This window comes from Prionailurus bengalensis, chromosome E1 (genome assembly GCF_016509475.1).
Source record: "Prionailurus bengalensis isolate Pbe53 chromosome E1, Fcat_Pben_1.1_paternal_pri, whole genome shotgun sequence".
NCBI classification, from domain to species: Eukaryota; Metazoa; Chordata; class Mammalia; order Carnivora; family Felidae; genus Prionailurus; species Prionailurus bengalensis.
In genome coordinates, this window is record NC_057347.1 from 37,861,782 (window position 1) to 37,880,028 (window position 18,247).

The 18,247-nt window shown below is 56.6% G+C and overlaps 1 protein-coding gene and 1 non-coding gene across 2 annotated transcripts in view; one reads left to right on the forward strand and one right to left on the reverse strand.

Annotated features, from left to right (window-relative positions):
• Positions 1-697: 697 nt before the first annotated feature.
• TRNAC-GCA lies at positions 698-769 on the reverse strand. Its single transcript has one exon. It is a non-coding gene; the product is annotated as a tRNA-Cys (tRNA).
• A 273-nt stretch (positions 770-1,042) lies between these two features.
• The window catches only part of LASP1 (LIM and SH3 protein 1), a 39,885-nt gene continuing 22,680 nt past the window's right edge, over positions 1,043-18,247 (forward strand). Inside the window, exons 1-2 of the mRNA XM_043584268.1 lie at positions 1,043-1,711; positions 8,415-8,509. Coding sequence (XP_043440203.1) covers positions 1,643-1,711; positions 8,415-8,509 — 164 coding nt within the window. The 5' untranslated portion in view covers positions 1,043-1,642. The remainder of the gene's footprint in view (positions 1,712-8,414; positions 8,510-18,247) is intronic.

Below are 18,247 nucleotides of genomic sequence, written 5' to 3' on the forward strand. Positions count from 1 at the left end.
TCCCCCCACCACCAGCAGCAGCATCACCCAGGAACTGGTTACAAATGCAAATTCTTGAGGTCCCACCCCAGGCCTACAGAATCAGAAACTGGAGGTGTCTTAACAAGCTCTTCTGGTAATTCTGATGCACACTCAAATCTGAGAGTCACTGCAATAGTATATCAGTTTGCATCCGGTTGTAACTTTATTTTTGTAAATTAAAATGAGCCTATGGGTGTGCCTTCGCCATTTTGACATATTTGAAGCGCTTTGGGGAAGGGCAAACACAACAGGTCTATGACACCGTTAATAAAGAAAGTTGGAGAAAGGCTTAATTTGTGGGTTTCCCTCTCTTGACCAACTCCCCCATCGGAAACGGAAAGCCAAAATAGGGGAGTAATCTTGTCCCCTGACCCTGGCGCCTCCAACTGCCTGACACATGTGAGGCGGCTGGCTGGCGGCCGCCCCAGAAATCCCGACACTTTGGGCGCAGATCATGGGGACGCGCAGCTTTTGTACTTGATTTGTGCGAACATCCACTCCTCCTCCTGCTGGGTACAAAGCAAAAGCGAAAGCTTTCTGCTAACGGTTGGAAAATGAGGAAGGCATTTTACAAAACTCGACTTTCTGTTTTCTTTTAATCTAGGATCCAATGTTAAGAGTAGATCCAGTAGTTTGTTAACAACTACTTTACCACAGAGTGAAGGAAAAGCCACGAAGGGGGCACCCGGATTTGAACCAGGGACCTCTTGATCTGCAGTCAAATGCTCTACCACTGAGCTATACCCCCGCGCCGCTGCTGCGCTTGGAGATGGCTCTTTTGGATGCTAAGACACTGCTACACTGAGGGTAGGGAGAAAGAGTAAGGGGAAAGGAATGAAGGAAGAAAGGGGGCCAAAGGGAAAGCAGAGGTGTCCGGACCCGGAGAACCCCGGGAAGGCTGCAGGGCAGAGCGCGGGAAGGGTAGAACTAGCTCGGGCTGCGAGGCGCAGTGTCCCGGCGGTAGGGACGGGTTCCGCCCTACAAATGTGGAAAAGGATGTGGGGGGAAGGGAGGCTGAGGGGCGGGGCAGGGGCTTCCCGTTCCGTCCGCAGGTTCACGCCAGGTACCTACGGGCACAAAGGAAAGTCCCCGAATCTGGTGAATCCAGTCGGGCGTTCCGGAGCGTTCCAGCCCCACCCTAGACGGGTGCGAGGGATTTGCGCGCCTCTCTCTGCCCGGGCTCCCCAGATGTGCAGCCAGACCGGCTCCGCGCGGTCTCCAGTGCCAAAGGGCCCCTGGCCTCGGGGCGCACCTCTCCCGGGCACCTTTTGCTGGAGAGCGCCCGGGCACGCGGGACCCTCCCGACGCACCTAGACGCGCGCCCTCGGCCCCGCAGCCCTCCCCGGAATCCGCCCCCGCGCAGCCCCACGTCGCCCGGGGAGCGCGCCGCCCGCGCGCGCCCCTGTCCGCGCCCGCGGCGCGTCCCCGCCCCGGTGCAGCCCCTCCTCCCCGCTGTGTTTATTAGGGGAAGGAGGGCGGAGGCGGAGGCCAGTTCCCTAGCTCCAGCCGCCGTCGTCGCTGCCTGTGTAGTTGCAGCCGCGGCCGCCTCCCGCCAGCTCGCTCCGGGGAAAAGAGAACGCGCGCGAGCTCGGGCGTCCCCGCCCCAGCCCTTCCCGGAGCCATGAATCCCAACTGCGCCCGGTGCGGCAAGATTGTGTACCCCACGGAGAAGGTGAACTGTCTGGATAAGGTGAGCCCCGAGATCGGGAGACGCGTCGTTGCGATCCCCGAGCAATGCTCCAGATTAGGGGAGGAGAGAAGGGCCGGGTCTCTGCCGCCTCATCCCAGCGATCCCGGGAGGAGGGAAGGAGGGCGGTGTCACAGGGTATGGGGACAGACCCCAGTCTGGAAACCGGGAGATCTGCTGCAAGGCGAGGAGTCCGCGCGTGGCGGAGGGCCACTACCGGAGAAGAGTGGGCTCTGTGCCCTGGGGCTGGGAGGACGGAAGAGGAGTAGGGAGGCCAGGCCCCGGGGTGGGGGAAGGTTAGGGGTGCAGTCCCGCCCCCTAGGGCCGGGAGAGTGAGAGGAGACGGCCGCTCCCTCTCCCCGGCGCGCTGAGCGCCAAGTAGGCGGAAGCGCGGGGCGCTGGGGGAGGGGGAGGGGGAGAGGGAGGGGGCGGCGGGGGGGGGCGGGGCAGAGGCTGGGGGGCCCAGTGAAACCTTCAGCTCTGGCCGCAAATGGCCGGACTTCATGGCCTGGAGACTGGGGGGCGGGGGCTATCAGCCGGCGAATGTTGCATCTGGTGAACTGGGCTTCGGATAAGGATCCGAGCCCCTCTGCGAGACCCTTTTTTTTGGACGACCTGCACCCCCCTCGGTGGTTCAACGCTTAATGGACTAGCAGCAGACCTCCTCTATAGCTTCCCAGCCCCCACCTCAAATTAGAAGCCAACTCCCGGGGCTGGGCTGCCCAGCCAGAGCGGGGCGGGGTCGGGTGCTGGAGTAGGGTGGGTGGGGGTGCTTTGCAGAGATCTCCTGAAATTGTGCTCAGAGCCTGAGACTGGCTTGTAGAACAAAGAGCTAACTTTTCAAAGCAGGTTTCCCCAATGGAGGGTGAGGTTGGCTGAGTTCAGGGGAAGCCAAGAAAAGGGGGAGGTGTTAGGAAGAGGGGAAGGTGGCCTTCTGGAAATTCACGGTCCCCTGGGGGCCCTTACGCGTCGTCTCCCCCATCCATGCTGGACTTGTTCATCTGGTTGCTATTATACTTTTGGAGGGGGGCGGAGAGTAGAACTGGGTGTTTCCAGCAGTTTGGGGTAGGTTCCGGTCTTTTAAGCTCCCTGAGATACTAAGTCGATGCCTCCCCTCTGCATCTTCTCCCCACTCTGGAGGAGAAGCCTCTGTGGTTTTGTCTCCCTCCTCATCATGCCTTTTGCCCACCTCCCAAAGCTGGCTCCAAGTCCAAATGTTCCCTCCTAACTGTCTGAACTGGCAGGGGTTGGGGGGCATGGGATGGAAGAGGGGTACAGAAGTCTGGGGCCAACTTTTTCATTGCACACCTGGAGCCAGGGTTTATTTGGGAAAGGATAGTTCATTGGATACTTTTGGTCTCTTCCCTCCCCTTTGGGATTGACGCTTTCTCAGTGATCTTTAGCCTCTGAATCAGGGAGATGGGATTGTGTTCCCAGGTCCTGAAATACATTTGAACTTGCTCTTGGGGGAATCGAGTGTATAGGGCTGCTGCTGTTTCTCTGTCTCTCCTGGTCTTGGCTGGGCAGGAGGAGAGGAGGGCTTATATTATGAACACAAGCGATGTGGGTGCTGACCTTCCTAAAGACCATGCCAGCCTCCGGAGGGCAGGACTTGAGCTTGGAGGCACTAGCTAAAGAACAGACTGTCCTTGCATACTGGGATTTTTACCTTCCCCTGGTGGGGAGGGATTTTGGCCTCTGCATTTCATGTGCCTCTCTTATGCTCCATAGTCATGGACTGGGAAGAGGCTGTGGGCTCTTTCACCTGTATAAGGCAAAAGCAACGTATGGTGGAGGGATTATTGGGCCAGGAGTTGGGAGACTTGATCCCAGTTCCAGGTCTGCTCCCACCAGCGTTATGAATGGCCCTAGGCCTCAGTATTCACCATCTGTCAGATGGGTATGAATGATGTCATTTCCTTGGAGGTGGGACAGTGTACTAAAGTGCCCAGAAGGGGATGTGGTATAGGCTGTGCCCTCCCTATCTTTCTGGGATAGTCGGTCCAGCCCCACATTCAGCTCCCTCGTAAAGTCTTTGGAGAGTGCTGTGTGCCACAGGGGAGAGGGTAGTGATCCCACAAAGTGCCTTCCCCTGGGGGTTCTCTTGTCCTATCTGGAAGAGGACATTCAGGCAGGTGGGGGCAGGTGGGGTTGCCCTGGGAAGGAGGTTTTTTTAAAAAGCCCCGTGAGGGGCTCAAACTCACGATTCTAAGGTAAAGACCTGAGCTGAGATCAAGAGTCCGACGCTTGACTGTCTGAGACACCCAGGTGCCCTTCCTCCTCTTTTCTTGAGCTCTCCTTACAGGAGGTGGCCCTGGGGAGACCTCACCCCCTGCACTGAGCAGGAGGCCTAGAATATTTAGGTATCAGTCCTGTTCCATGTAACCCTCCCCAGGCAGTAAGGACAGACACTTGGACTAGGGACCTGGTGCCCAGAGGACTGAGACCTGGGAGGGGGGAACATTCAGTCCCATAGGTGTGGTTGCTAACCAACTTCCCAAGGCCTGCCATTTTATAGGAGAGAGTCAAATTAGACTCATTTCACTACGATTTCCCTATGGCACATAGCTCACGATGTGACCCAGAGCACAAGCCACGTCCTTGGTGTTAGTCTTTCCTCCTCCCTGAGCCTTATCTCCCGAAGGCTTAAGTGGGTAAAGGCCATGTCACCTCTGATGGCCACCCTGCCCCCAACCTGCAGTACCCAGTATGCTGTGCACGCTGAATAAATATGTATTGCTGATGACGATGTTTGAGGAAGGAGGTCGAAATGTGCTTCCCCAGAGGATTTCTGGGCTTAGAGTTGGGGGGAGAAATGGGGTGACCTCATTCACTCATTCATTCGACAAATATTTATTGAGCACCTGCTTTGTGCCAGGCTCTCTGAATGACTGCTGCAGGAACGTTTGGGGAGGAAGAGAGTCTGTGTCTTGACACGTCCTCTACATTTTGAGAAGGGTGGAGTTTTGTCTCCAACCCTGTTGGGAAGCATTTGTATCCGGGGACCTGTGCACTGTCTAGAATCTCCCCTGGCTTGCTTTCCCAGGCTCCTGAAAACAGGTGGAGATATTCAGGAAGGCTAGAGGACTGGTAGGCTGCTAGTTCCCCTGGAATGCTTTTTTTTTTTTTTTTTTTTTCTGGAATGCTTCTTTGGGAGGGCTCTCCTCCTCTGGTGGTCTGAGCCACCCCCACCCCCCAGGGGGCAGCAAGGCAGAAGGCGGCTGGGCTAGACACAGAAGAGGAGGCAGGTCCATGAAGCCGTGGTGCCCCATTTTCCCAGCTGAACCCCACGATCACTTTGTGATCATCCGTTCACAGGAGCTACTCCTTATTGCGACGTGTCAGCTTCAGTCTTCACAAAACCGATGCGATTGCTCCTCTGAATTATGAACCCCCTAAGCGGAGGCTCAGATAGGTCATGCGGCTCACTCCCTGCTCACCCAGAGCTGTGAGCAGCCGCTTCCCCTACCTGCACCGTGATTCCAGAGGGAGAGTGGCTGGCCCAAACCTCGACCAAGTATGGAGGACCTTGCTTCTGCCCTCATCAGCCTCCATTTGCCTTTCTGTGGAGTGGGGTTTCAGTGGAACGGGTTGTAGTTTTGGAGCTGTGGGTGAGAGCGTGGAGGGCACTGCCGGTGCCTGGAGATGGGCTGAGAGGGTTCTTATTGGCACTGGACGTCTGGGTTTTGTGACTAGGGAAACTGTGGACTCCCAGGGCAGCAGGAAGGATTAGAGTTGCACGCCCAAAGGTGTACTTTGCCCCCCCCCCCCCCAAGACTACAGGCTCAAGAATGCATCTCTGAAACTTCTTATCTGGGGCCTTCAGGAAAAGGGGGTGCTCTTGCTCTGGGACAGGGCCAGTGGGGCAAGGGAGGGAGGCAGACAGGTCCTGGTGGGGCCGTACTGACTTATTTCCCTGTGTCATTCACTGGACCCGACTGAAACAGGGATGGGGTTTCTTTCCTCTTGGGGTCCCCTTGGGGTCCCCAGCCCAGGCTTGGCCCACAGGGACTGTTGGGTGACTTGTCATCTTCTGTTCCCCCTTCCACTCCTTCCTCGCCCCGCTCCAAAGAGGACACAGTAGCGGGAGCTGCCGGATTTTCTTTAACCTTGGAGCCCTCCTCTAGAGAGAGGAGGGAAGTGACAGGAAGCCGCTATCAGTGCTGGGCTTGGAGCCTGGAACTGGGTCATCTCATTCCTCCCACCACCCCCACCCCGCCCCTCTGTGAGACCACTTTCCAGACTCAGAGACTGAGTTCAGTAGTGACCCTGAAGGCACTCGGTCCCCTCTTGTTTTCATTATTCTGCTCCTGATCCCCATGTAGGAAACAGGTGACTACTGCCCCAGCCTTTAATGTGTTAGCTGAGAGCAAGGGGTCTTGGGGTGAGGGGGGAAGAGCTAATGATGGAATTGGGCCCCATCCCCTCGTGGGGGCCCCCTTCCTCCAAAAGGCAGCTAGGAGGTTTCTTGTGGAACCTCCTGCACCCCCAGCCGGGCCAGTCTGCTCTGCCCCCCTTCCCCAGGGGCTCAGCTCCAGGGTGGGGACCTGGCCATCTGCTAGGGTAGGGCTGTCTATTTCTTTCCCTGTGTCTCCCCCAGGTCGATCAGGAGGCAGCGTTGGAGGTCCCCAGTCCTAGGACAGTGCATATTCCTGCATATATGTGTGTGAAAGTGGGTCATGGTCCGGATTCCAGAGAATGTTTTTCCTGGCAGGCCCCTGAGGGGGTGGGGGGGAGGCGGAGGCCCAGGCAGGGGCCTGTGCAGCTAGGCAGGCAGCGGCCAGCAGACTGGGTGGTGACAGGGCTGGGGCACTCTGCCAGCACCTCCCAGGCATTGGGGGAGAGAGAGGGGATGTGACTTTGGGGGCTGGTGGGGGCCGGGACTACCCTATTCTGGTCTGCCAGCCAGGTTGCATGTGCTGGGTTTTTGTACGGAGAGGAGTCTGGGCTGGGCTCTGGGATGGGCCGAGGTTGGGGTGAGGGCCAAGCTTACGCCAGCCGTGCCTTTGCTTCCAGACTTCCAGCTGGCCATCTTCCCAAAAAAGTGGTTCTCCTGTCACTTCATTTACTATTCCAGCTTTGGAGAGTCTCCTCGATAGGGAAAGTACCCTGTTAGAAGGTGATTACCCCCAAATTATCCCCTGGTCCCTGGTTGAAGTGGGCCAGGGTCGAGGAGGTGGTATCGCAGCTTCTCAGCTTCCTTTTTTCTGTCCCCTCTTCCAAAGTGTCCCAGAAACATCCCTTGGCTGGGCAACACGTTTTGAAAAGCCCTGTCTTGGAGGGATTCCTTAACAGATGGCTACGAACCAGCCCTGTGCTGGGCACCTTCGCAAGTCTCCCTGGGCTCTTCCCTGGCTTCCGGCCTCCTTCTTTGAGGGGTCAGGAGTGTCTTCCTCTGACTGCTGGGAAATGGGGCTGAGACGGGCCAGCCAGGTCACCAGACAGCCCGGATTCTGGGGTCCTGGAAGCTGGACTCCAGGTTGGTGTTGATCCTGGGCTGCCAGGGGGGGCGATTTCTATATCCTTTGTGTGGGTTTGCTCGAGAATCAGCATTTCTCAGGATGGGAGCATTTCTGTTGCATCGGTCCCCCTTGCCTCCTGGTCTTTGGCTCTGTTCCCCTTGACTGGCCCCCCTGGATTGGTCCCTGGGTTTTGCTGGAGTCTTACCCGCATTGTAGCTGTGGTTGGGCACAGGGAAGCCCCACCTGCTTCCCAGCACACACAAGCCTCCAGCGGGAGCTGCTGAGCCCCCTCTGCTGGGTTTGTACCTGTCATGGGGCCCAGCACCTAACATTTGAGTACTTAGAGGGGGCAAGCGCTGTGCTGAGTGTCTTACAGGTGGTTTCTCATTTGCTCCTCATTATTGCTGATACTCTTTTCAGACCTGAAGATGGCTCGGAGGCATATGCCCTGACCAAGTTCACACAGCTAGTCAGGGTGGAGCTTTGATGCCCACTGTGGGGGATGTACCTCCAAGCAGAGCTCTGTAATGCCTCAGAGGGAGAGCGGCTGTGGGGGTCCTCTCGTCCCAGTCATCTGACTGGGGCTGGGAGAAGGGGAAGGGAAGGAGAAAGGGTGTGAGTGTGGTGGCCAGAGCTTGGGGCACCCACCCCCCACCTGGTCACGGGTCCTTCGAAGTGGGAGGTATGAGAGCTGGAGCAGCGCCAGGGGCCCATGTGTGGCGGTCCTGGAGCGAGAGTGAGGAGTGCCAGGGTTTCGGCCCAGGGGCCTGGTGGCCGGCCCTCCTCCCCTTCTCCAGACCCTGTCAGGCTGCGGGGCTGCCCCTCTGAGTTCAGCAGCTGTGGCTTCTTAGCAACCCTGGTGCAGCTTTGCATAAGCAATGAGGCTTCTGGTGGTGGTGGTGGGGGTGGGGTGGGGGTGGGGGCAGCAGGAGTGGTCGGGGGAGGTGGGGCCATCCTTCTGGGGACAGCTTGCCACTGTTAGAACCGGCCCCTTCCACGCTCACCCTTCGTGCCTGCCCGTCTCCTGCTCCTGACAGCTCAAATGGCTGACGGGTGGGGAGTGCGGAAGGGAGGAGAATGTCAACGGCTGCCAGAGCCTGTGACTTGAGATGTCCCCGGCTCACCCCCCGGGGTGATTCTGTGTTCCAGTCCCTGGGAGGGAGGGCTCCTTCCTAGGGCCCGAGTGCCCCTTCCCGAAGTCCTGGTGTCTGATGGGTGTCCCCCCTCTGTGCCTCTGTCCCCAGTTCTGGCATAAAGCATGCTTCCACTGTGAGACCTGCAAGATGACACTCAACATGAAGAACTACAAGGGCTACGAGAAGACGCCCTACTGCAACGCGTGAGTCCTGCCTCCCTCCCTAGCTCTTCCTTCTGTTCTCGCGATGTTGCCCAGCACTCGCACGCTCTGCCTGAGAAGCGTTCAGCGGGTTCAGTCCTCACCCCGGCTGGATGAAGTAAGGGCTGCTGGTGTGCCCATTTTACAGGGAGGGAAACTGAGGCTTGGGAAAGGCATAGTCTTTCCCCAGGTTACACGGCTAGCGAGAGGCTGGTTGAAACCCAGCCAGGCAAGCATGTTCTTCCCAGTGCACCCTCCTGCGAGAGAGGGCCCAACGCGGTCCTTCAGGGAACAGTGCTCTCTCTTACTTACCACCCTGCCGGAGGGGCTTGGGGGGGCTTCTGGCAGCAGCCCTTCCTGGCGTTCATCTCTTGAGAACTGAGGGCAACGTGAAGGGGTGGCTGGGCCTGGGGCAGGCCTCTTCCTGCCGGTGAGGGAGGCCGTGGAGACCTTCACGTCTTTTCCAGTGGAGTTGGCTGGGGCTCTGTTCCTTTCACACTGGGACCCGCAGCCTGTCCTGATGCGGGGAGGCGGGTAGAGGTGGGGTCCTCCATCCAGAAGGACACCCCCCTCCCATCCCTTGCAGTTCCGGAGAGTGCACCGCCTTCTACCTTCAAGTTGACGTCATATGTAGCAAGTGTAAACTCAGTGCAGGTCCCCGGTATATGCAGGACCTCCCAGCCACCCTGCTAGTGAGGGCTTCAGAAGGTCAAGTCACTGAGTCACGGCAAAATCCATATTCAAAGAAATTCAGGATCTGACTTGCGTCTGGGAATTTCTTTGGTCAGGAGGCTCTTCGCGGCAGAATCGCTGAGGAGGGGAACACTGGGACTTGTCGAAAGGGGTAGGGGGCTTAAACACCCTTGAAAGGCTGCCTCTCCCTCACAGCAGCCCCAGTCCCCTCCTGATACCCCAATCTCATCATCCCTGGGGGTTTGAACATTCATCAGGCAAGGGTGCCTGCCAACTGCTATATGCCAACCTGTGTCAGGGACTGGGAAAGGAGATTTCTTAAAAAAATTTTTTTTTCTAATGTTTATTCATTTTTGAGAGAGAGCGTGAGTTGGAGGGGGGCTGCATAGAGAGACGGAGACACAGAATCTGATTCAGGCTCCAGGCTCTGAGCTGTCAGCACAGAGCCCAGTGTGGGGCTCAGACTCACGAACCACAAGATCACGACCTGAGCCGAAGTCGGATGCTCAACCGGATGCTCAACCGACTGAGCCACCCAGGGGCCCCTGGGAAAAGAGATTTCTAAATGACAAAAATCTCAAGCCCAAGAAGCAACCTGGATATTGTCCTTTCTGGGAGGGATTGGGCACTGGGAAGGCTGCCTGGGGTAGAAGGAAGATCCCAACTCTCTCCTGGCTTTTGCTTCAGCTGCCTCCTCTCTTCTATTAGCTTCCACTGGTCCTCTCCCCCCTACCAACCCCTCCCACCCCCCAAGGGAAATGGGACATTCTTAGAATTCTTACAGGCTCACACAAGCCCTGATTCTCTGCCACTTCCTCCCTCTGTTGGGGAGCGGGGTGGGGTTCAATAAAGCCAGAGGCCCGGGCAGTGTAACCCCTTCATGGCTGGACCACTTGGAGCTGGATTCTGGGCCCCGAGACTCCTTTGGGGGCAGTTTCTGAGCCTCGGCCCCACCCGGCAGAAGTCTGGCTGAGCCACGTCCCTTCCTAAGACTCTAGTAGCCTGGCATTCAGTGAGCATTGGGAGTTGGTGACGGCAGTCAGCCTTGTCCTTGTTTCTTGGCGTTTTCTCAGCCTGATGCTAACTGCTCTCACCCTCTTCTGGGGAGGCTGCGGTAAGTGGGGGTGGGGACTCCTGGAGGTGTTGGGGTCTCTGGGGGCGGTAGAAGATGAAGCACCTCTCCCCGGATGCTGCTTCCACAGTGCCCAGGCAGAGACTCCTGTCTCTGTCCTGGCCCCCAGCCAGAGAAGCAGACTGGCCTCTCTCCGTTTCCCCAGGCTTTACCGCCCCAGCCTCTGCCCTGCCCAGTTGACCTTTGGCCCAGCTGGGATGTTACCTCGGAGGACTCAGAGGACTGGGAATGAGAGCTGAAGCTCTGGGGGGATGCGTGGCCCGGCTGTGTCTCACCTCCGCTGGGAGTGGGCAGAGTAACACCCTGCCCGAGGCGCTCACACTCCCTCAGCCAGCGTCTGCTAGCAGTTGGTCCGGACCCAGCAAGCCTGACGAGGTGATTCTAGGATAAGCCAGATGTAGTAGGCTCGGCCTGCAGGGAGTACCCTCAGGGCCTGTCTGAGCTTCAGTTTCTCCATGGTTACACATTCCCACCCAGGATGCGGGGCCCCTAGACCAAAGAGTACTGAGCACCTGCCATGTGCCAGGCACTGTGCCTGCGTCCCCTCTCATTCCTTCCTGTTTGCTTTCTGCCTCTGGCCCCATCCTCCAGTGACATTCAGGTTCCTGAATCTTGGGGTTTGCCAGGGTGTAGCTTTGCCCCCACCCCCATCCTGGCCTTGCTTTGTGGACCTCAGGCCTGGCTTCCCTCCTTCTCAGAAGTAGCGTCTGCTCAAGACCCACGGGGGCAGGTGATCTCTCCCCGCCCTTTGCCAGGGAGTTGCCCCCCCCCCCCCCCCCCCGCCCCGGTCAGTGAGCGAGAGTGTATGAGTTTGTTGTGCAGGGAGGCTTCTGTGTTCTGCCTCTTTCTGGCCAGTCCCTGAGTCAGGATCTTGCAGGGGGTGGTCAAGAGAGAGCAGAGGGCTGTCGGTCATTCCCCGGTTGGCTTCTCAAGACCGAGATTTTAAAATGTTCCGGAAAGGGACTGTAAGCAGCCAAAGGGCCTCTTCTGTTTCTCTCATTGCACTAGGCTTGTTTTGGGGTTAGGCAGCAGAGAGAACCCAGGCTAGATCACAACCAGCCTGCTGGGCCGTGATGGACCCCCGCAAACGTACCCTTAAACACGTGCCTGCTGCGGATCCAGACACATACGCTTTCTCCTGGTGTGGGGCCGGGGAGAGATGCCAGGGAGTCAGACTGAATAGGTTGCATCTGTGTCGTACTTCCAGGCACAGCCGCCCGGGCACTGCCATGGCAACGGGGAGGTGCGCCTTTCCGCTTTTGCACAATGGCTCGCGGTACCAGAACCACTGTTCCTCAGATTCTTTCGTGAAACGTCTGGGTGGGTGGAGTGAGCCTGCTCCCTTGGGTTAGAGGAATATTTACGCCCTCGATTATTGGTTTTGTAAACCACATTTTCCGAAAGTGGGGCTCATCTGTCCGCATGCACGAACCTGCCCCTTTTCCTCCATGCAAATAGTGTGGGAGTGTGGAGGTCAGAGGTGGGGTCGGGGTGGGAAGAAATGTGCCCGCGCCCTCCTCCTTGGGGGCCACGAATCAGTGCAGGCTGCACACCCGAGGCAGAGTTGCAGACCAGGGGAGCCAGGTTTGGGGATATCAAGTGTGGAGGTGGACATGGGCCAGGGAAGAAAGGGCGAGGCGCTCAGATGCCCCCTCCCCCTCTTCACTGACTACAGATTTCGGGGTCCATCCTTCACGGTTTCCTTGAGCTGTGTGATGCGGGGCTGAGGAGGCTGGAGATGGCCCCGGCACTGGAGAACAACTTGACTGTGGTCCTGCTCTTTCCCTCAGGTCTCAGAGTGTGGGGTCTGGGTGCTCAAAACGTCTCTGGATTCTGCCAGACTGTGTCGAATCCCAGCTGCTCTTGGGGATGGGGCATTGGTGGGCAAATCTAGGACTGGGGTCTGGGGCTTTCCCACTTCCCTCTTTCCTGCCTCTGATGGGGAAAAATGGGATCAGACGTGTCAGGAAGTAGGTGTAGCACCAGGAGTGGGAGTGAGAGGCGGGGCGGGTGTGTGATGTGTGTTTGGGATGGGGAGGCAGGCTCAAAGGGGCAGCCACAGTGGCCAAATGCAGTCTCTTCCCCCCCACCCCCACCCTGACTCATTCCCAAAGCCTTAAATCCAGAGATGTCAGGGCCTCAAGGAACCTCAGAGATCACTTTGTTTCTGAACGAACCCGTTTTATAGATGAGGAAACTGAGGCCCAGTGTCTCTATGCCTTACCCAACTTGGCAGAATTACTTCTCTTTATGTATTGCCATCAGGGACTGGTACCAGCTTTGATTTTGCATCTTGCAGCCTGAGGGCTGGTAAGTCCCTCTTCAGGTCTGGCCTTGATCCTTCTGGCTGCTTGTGTTTTTCCTCTGGTCAAACAATGCTTCCTTGTTGCTTCCTGTCCCCACCATTTCAGCCCCTCAGGCCTGGGGGACTGGTAAGAAACTGGGTTAGAAAGGAGCCCTCCCCGCCTGCCCACGGGCAGTGTTCCCAGCAGGAGAATCAGCAGCTCCTTCCAGAGGCAGGATGTAGGGGCTATTTTTTTTTCCTTTGGTAAAACCAAAGGCTCCTTGTTGCTTTTGTTGATGTATTTTTGTTCCTCCTTGAACAAAAAGCTGTGGTTTTTGAAGGGGTCCAAGGCTGGAAGGGGCAAGGTTGCTTATAGAAAGGGGGTGCTGAGCTTTCGGGATCTCTGGTCTATTCTGGCTCAGCCTCTGGAATGCAGCTAATGGCAGGAGCAGGAGTGGGGCTGTGCCTTATATGCTGTCCCCGTCACCAGTATGTCTGTAGCCGGAGCCTCGATCCTGAGCAGGAAGGTAACTCAGAGGTCCTTAGTCAGAGGACCCTTCTCCTGCATCCCTGCGCATCGCTGTCTGCACTCTTGAGACACCTGCTTTGGAAAAGTTTTAATTAAAGGAAGAGGTGGCTTCTGACTGAGACCCCACAGGGTCTCTCTTGATGCCCTAACTTGGCAACTGGTTGGGTTTGAAAGATAAAGTACTTTGTTCTTCACCCACCCCGCTAAGCACATCTTTCATTTCCCCAGGGCTCTGAGAGCTGGGGGTGGACTGGGTCCATCAGAGAGAGAGAGAGAGAGATGGCAGCCTCCCCCTAGATGGCCGGGCAGCTGTGGTGGAGGGGAGTGCACTGGGCAAGGTCTTTGTCCTAGATGCTGAGCAGCAGTTTCTTTTTCTGTAAAACGGGCACAATGATAACGCCTGCCTTTTCTAACCCAAAGCCTTGTGGCAAATCTCAAGAGACAATGTGCCTCAAGTCTATCAAGAAGTCACTCGGTATGCCTGTAAGTTCTCCCGGAGGTCTAGGCTGCTGCCCACTGCTGCCTCATTACCCTCCTGGTCCCTGTTCTTGCCCTCATGGATGCTAGGTCCCTTTCCCTGCGCCTACCCCCCCCCCCCCCCCACCATCCCCGGCTTCCCGTCCTAGTGAACTTGGACTGTGTCCATGCCTCTCTCTTCCCCAGAGCAGCTGATGCTGCTGTCAAGGGTGCGGAGGGGCATCGGCAGAGGGCCCACTGCCTGGAATAGTTAACAAGGGGCTGGGTGCAGGCTGGCCCACAGACGGGACAAAGAGCAGCTGTGCTCTGCACCAAGCTCCAGGTAGGGTTGGGGCACCCAGCTCTTCCCTCATTCCCTCAACCGTGATGCAGTCTGTTGGTGAGGCTGGGGTTCCGTCAGGGTCACTAGCTGGGGTGGGAGCCCCTCGTCTGCCTCAGCACCCACATTGGCACACACACACATCCATTCATCCCAACTGGGATCTGAGGGTAGCGGGTGGTGGTGGTGGGGGGGGTAGCTTCAACCTGAGAACAGAGAGGGAGGGAAAAGGTAGAATTCCCAGCAATTGTTTCTGGAAGGAGGTCAAATCAGTTGCAGCCCTCTTGGAAGGCAGTCATGTTGGTGGGGGAAGGGCACAGCACCGATGTTTGTGCGTCCTTCCTTCTGAAACGCACCCGTGGCACCTGTCTTCCTCACCGACATTGTCTATAAGGATCCTGCGTTCACGGCCTCCTGGTTTTGGCCCTCATGAGCTACTCCGCAGCTGAGGACACCCTTGCTGTCTGCGCCTCTTCCCCCACCCCCACAGACTCTCTCTGTCTTCCTGCTCTGCCGCTCTCCTGCCTGGAGCTGAGGATGGGGTTGCCATGGGAACCTGAAGCGCAGTGAGCAGGGGAAGGGAAAGACAGGGTTGTCTCGCCAGGGCTGGGGGCTGTGGGGAGGGGACAGGGTTGACCCAGTAGGAGGAATAGATGTCTGCCTGCCTTCTTCTGGCTTAGGGTTGGGGCTCCGGGGGGCAGGGTAAGAGACTGGGGGTTCTGGAGCTCCTCTTTAATCTAGTTAATCTAATGCAGGATTAAAGTCTCCCCCACGCCCCCCCTTCCTGCCAGATTAAGCTGCGTGAACGTCTAGGCTGGTCTCCCCTCCCTTCTGATGCGATTGGTGCTCTGGCTGTCGGGGGCTAAAACCTGGGGGTCGTGGTGTCTCCAAAGAGAGGGTGATGAATACCCGACAATCCCGTCCAGAGGCACTCGCTGCCTGTTGGGAGGGTCTCCTGATGCCCTTCTGGTGGCCTGTCGGAGATGTGTGAATGTGGCCTGGAATGTGGGCTGTTATGCGTGGATCTTCTGGCTCCAGTGGCTACGGGACGTGCATCACTGCAGGGGGCCCATCTATGTATTCATCGTGTGTGAGGAACAACACAGCGTGTATGCTGTAGGAGCCTCAGAACTGCAGTGGGGGGGTGGGCGGTGCATGTCAGGTGCACGTGTCTGGCTGTCCTTGGGCCACTGGAACAGGAGCTCCATTTTAACCTTGTACATTCAGGGGGTGCCTGAGTGGCTCTGTCCTTTGAGTGGCTTTTTTAAAAACATTTTTTTAAACGTTTATTATTAAGAGACAGAGAGAGACACTTTTTAATCTTTTTTAACGTTTATTATTGTTTAAGAGACAGAGAGAGATGCAGCATGAGCGAGGGAGGGGCAGAGAGACAGACAGACACAGAATCTGAAGCAGGCTCCAGGCTCTGAGCGGTCAGCATAGAACCCGATGTGGGGCTTGAACCCGTGAACTGTGAGGTCTTGATCTGAGTTGAAGTCAGACGCTTAACCACCTGAACCACCCACGCGGCACCCCAAGCGGCAGACTCTTGATTTCAGTTCAGGTCACGATCTTGTGGTTTGTGAGATTGAGCCCCACGTCGGGCTCCATGCTGACAGTGCACCTGCTTCTGATTCTCTCTCTCCCTCCCCCCACTGGCGCTTGCTCTCTCTCAAAATAAATCATTAAACTTAAAAAAAAATTTTTTTTTAATTAACCTTGTACATGTAGGCAAATTAGAAACCCCAGGTTTGCAGATTCGCTCCAGAGCACGTGTGTTTGCTGAGCCTGCCAGCCTTCCCCCCCAGATGCTAAGCAGTGCTATCTCAGAATTGACCTTTCAAGTTCTGGGCCACAGCTGCTGGGATGTCTTCCTCGTGGTGCCCTTGCTTCAAGACCTCACCTCTCTCTGCCACAGGATTCTCTACCTGCAGATGCTCTCCTCACCATACCCCGCACCCCGTGACACCTTCAGAAGGGCTCTGATCTGGTGGGAGGGTCATCTCTGAAGCCTTCCTTGCCAGGACCTCAGGGTTAGCCAGTTCCGCTGGAGATCTTACTGGGATCCCTCCTGCTGTCATCTTTCTAGTCTCTAGGAACAGACTCCTGGTTGATCCTCCCTTTTTCTGGAACTGCTAAGCAATTTTGAATGGAGCTCCTCAGCTGTGGGTGGCCCTAGCTTCCTGCAGCTGGGCCAGGCCTGGGGACCGGACCCGTAGCCTTAGCCCCATAGTCATCCACGGGCCATTTCTGTTGCCAGCTGCAGGCACCTGTGTTTGCTTTTCAGTCTCATCCCTCCCTCCCTCCGCGGGGGGAGCTGAGGGCCTGAAGTGACCTGGGAGCCAGGACCCAGGTGTGGCAGTGGAGGCTGGGGTGGGGGTGGGGGGACAGAGCTGGAATCACCTAGGTCCAGGACAGTGAAACCAGCCCAGAAGCAAAAAGGATTTGCCAAAGTCACCCGGAGAGTCAGTGGCAGGACCAGAGTCCAGCACTGTGTCCATTCTGGTCACACACTCCTCCTCACCTTGGTTTAGTTGTGCAAATCCAAAGTCCTACCCTTCACAAGTGGTGGCTCACAGGGAAGTTATGTGTTTATAGGTAGCACTGGCTCAGGGTGGTGCCAGCAAGAACCTCCCAGCTTTGGGGAGCACACAGGAGTGGGGGGGGGCGCTCATTTCCGGCTCTAGGGCGCATGTCAGCCCGCTGGGATGAAACATGCCTGGAAGGAAGCAATCCGTCTCTTACCTGAGGACAGCGTGTGAATCGGAGATCTGCAGGTGGTCACAGTCATGGTGAGGTGTGGTCAGCCAGGGCTGCAAAATAGCTGGACCTCAGCTCCCTTTCAGAGAAGCCACTCACTAGTCCCTGAAATAGTTGGGACCCATGTGGCCCCCTAGCCATTTCACATACCAGCACATACCCACAAGCCACAGTGATTCAGCGCTACGTCTCCTCTAGCTGGTTTGCTGGGGGACTTCGTGATGACCCAGTGGGATGTGGGAGATCCAAGTTCTAGTCTTGGTCCAGCTTCAGTGCCTGATGTGACTTTCATGTATCCAACAAATGTTCGTTGAATACCAGGTACTGTTCTAAGGAGTTTGAGGTTAATCAGTGGACTGAAGAGACCAAAAAACCCCTCGTTTCCTGGAGAAGTAGAGAGAGGACAATAAACCGATGTGATAAAGAAGTTAATTATGATAAGTATTAAGTGCGTGGTCCCAGCACGCTATTTCCTCCCCTGGGAAATGAGGAGGTATGACTGCATGATCCTGGAGGTCACTACAGGCTTGGCTCTGAGGGCTGCCCTGGTTCCAGCTACCTCCAAGCCAGCCCTCTTTCTGGGGAACAGGCTCCTGGTCTGTCCCGTGTCTGCCAATTGGAGGGTTTGGCTCAGGATGCTGGGCCCTGGGCAGACTGGGTGCAAATTTAGATGCTACCACTTACTGGCTGTGTGCCTTGGCCACATTGTTCGACCTCCCTGAGCCTCAGTTCTCCCTTCTGTCAAAGTGGGAAAGTAGGGCATTTGTGAGGATTTGGTGAACTAAGTAAGGCACGAGGAGAACGTCAGCCTTTGTTACGGCGTTAATCTGGCACTTGAGGGCCTCAAGCTGACTTTCTGAGTCCAGCTGATTTCTCACCTCCAGTTAAGTTAGCCCTTGTTGGCCCTTTGAAACACCACTCTGGATGTGTGCCTTTTCTCTCTTTCACCACCTCCCCCAGGAAGCCCCCCCCCCATATGTATGTCCCATTCTCCTTTACTTCTTCTTTTTTTTTTTTTCTTAAGTTCTTATTTTAATCATCTGGTGTTCATCCCAGGTGCACTCCTTAGTCCCCATCACCTATTTTACCCATCCCCCCACCCACCTCCCCTCTGGTAACCATCAGTATTCTCTGTAGTTAAGAGTCTGTTTCTTGGTTTCTCTCTCTCTCTCTCTCTTTTCCTTCTTTGCTCGTTTGTTTTGTTTCCATTCCCTTTTACTTCTGTCTCCCTACCCCTCCTGCCCTTCCTCTGCTTGGTCCCCATTTCTGGTTTTAGCTGAAAGCTTTGTCCTGACCTCTGCTCTATCGTCTCCCCAGTCTAGTCGGGCCGTCCTGGGTGGCCCAGGCCACTCAACCTCCCTGCACACGAGATTCTAAGGCGTGGATTATCCCCAAATAAGGGCCATCCGAAACCCTCAGACACTGTCCCTAGGGCCTCCCTTTGGCTCAGGACAGTTCTCCATGGCCGGCCAGCCACTCGGGCCTGATGTTGTCTCCCCAGTTCCGCCCCGGCTAAATCTGAGAAGCGCTTGCCTCCCCTCAGCCCA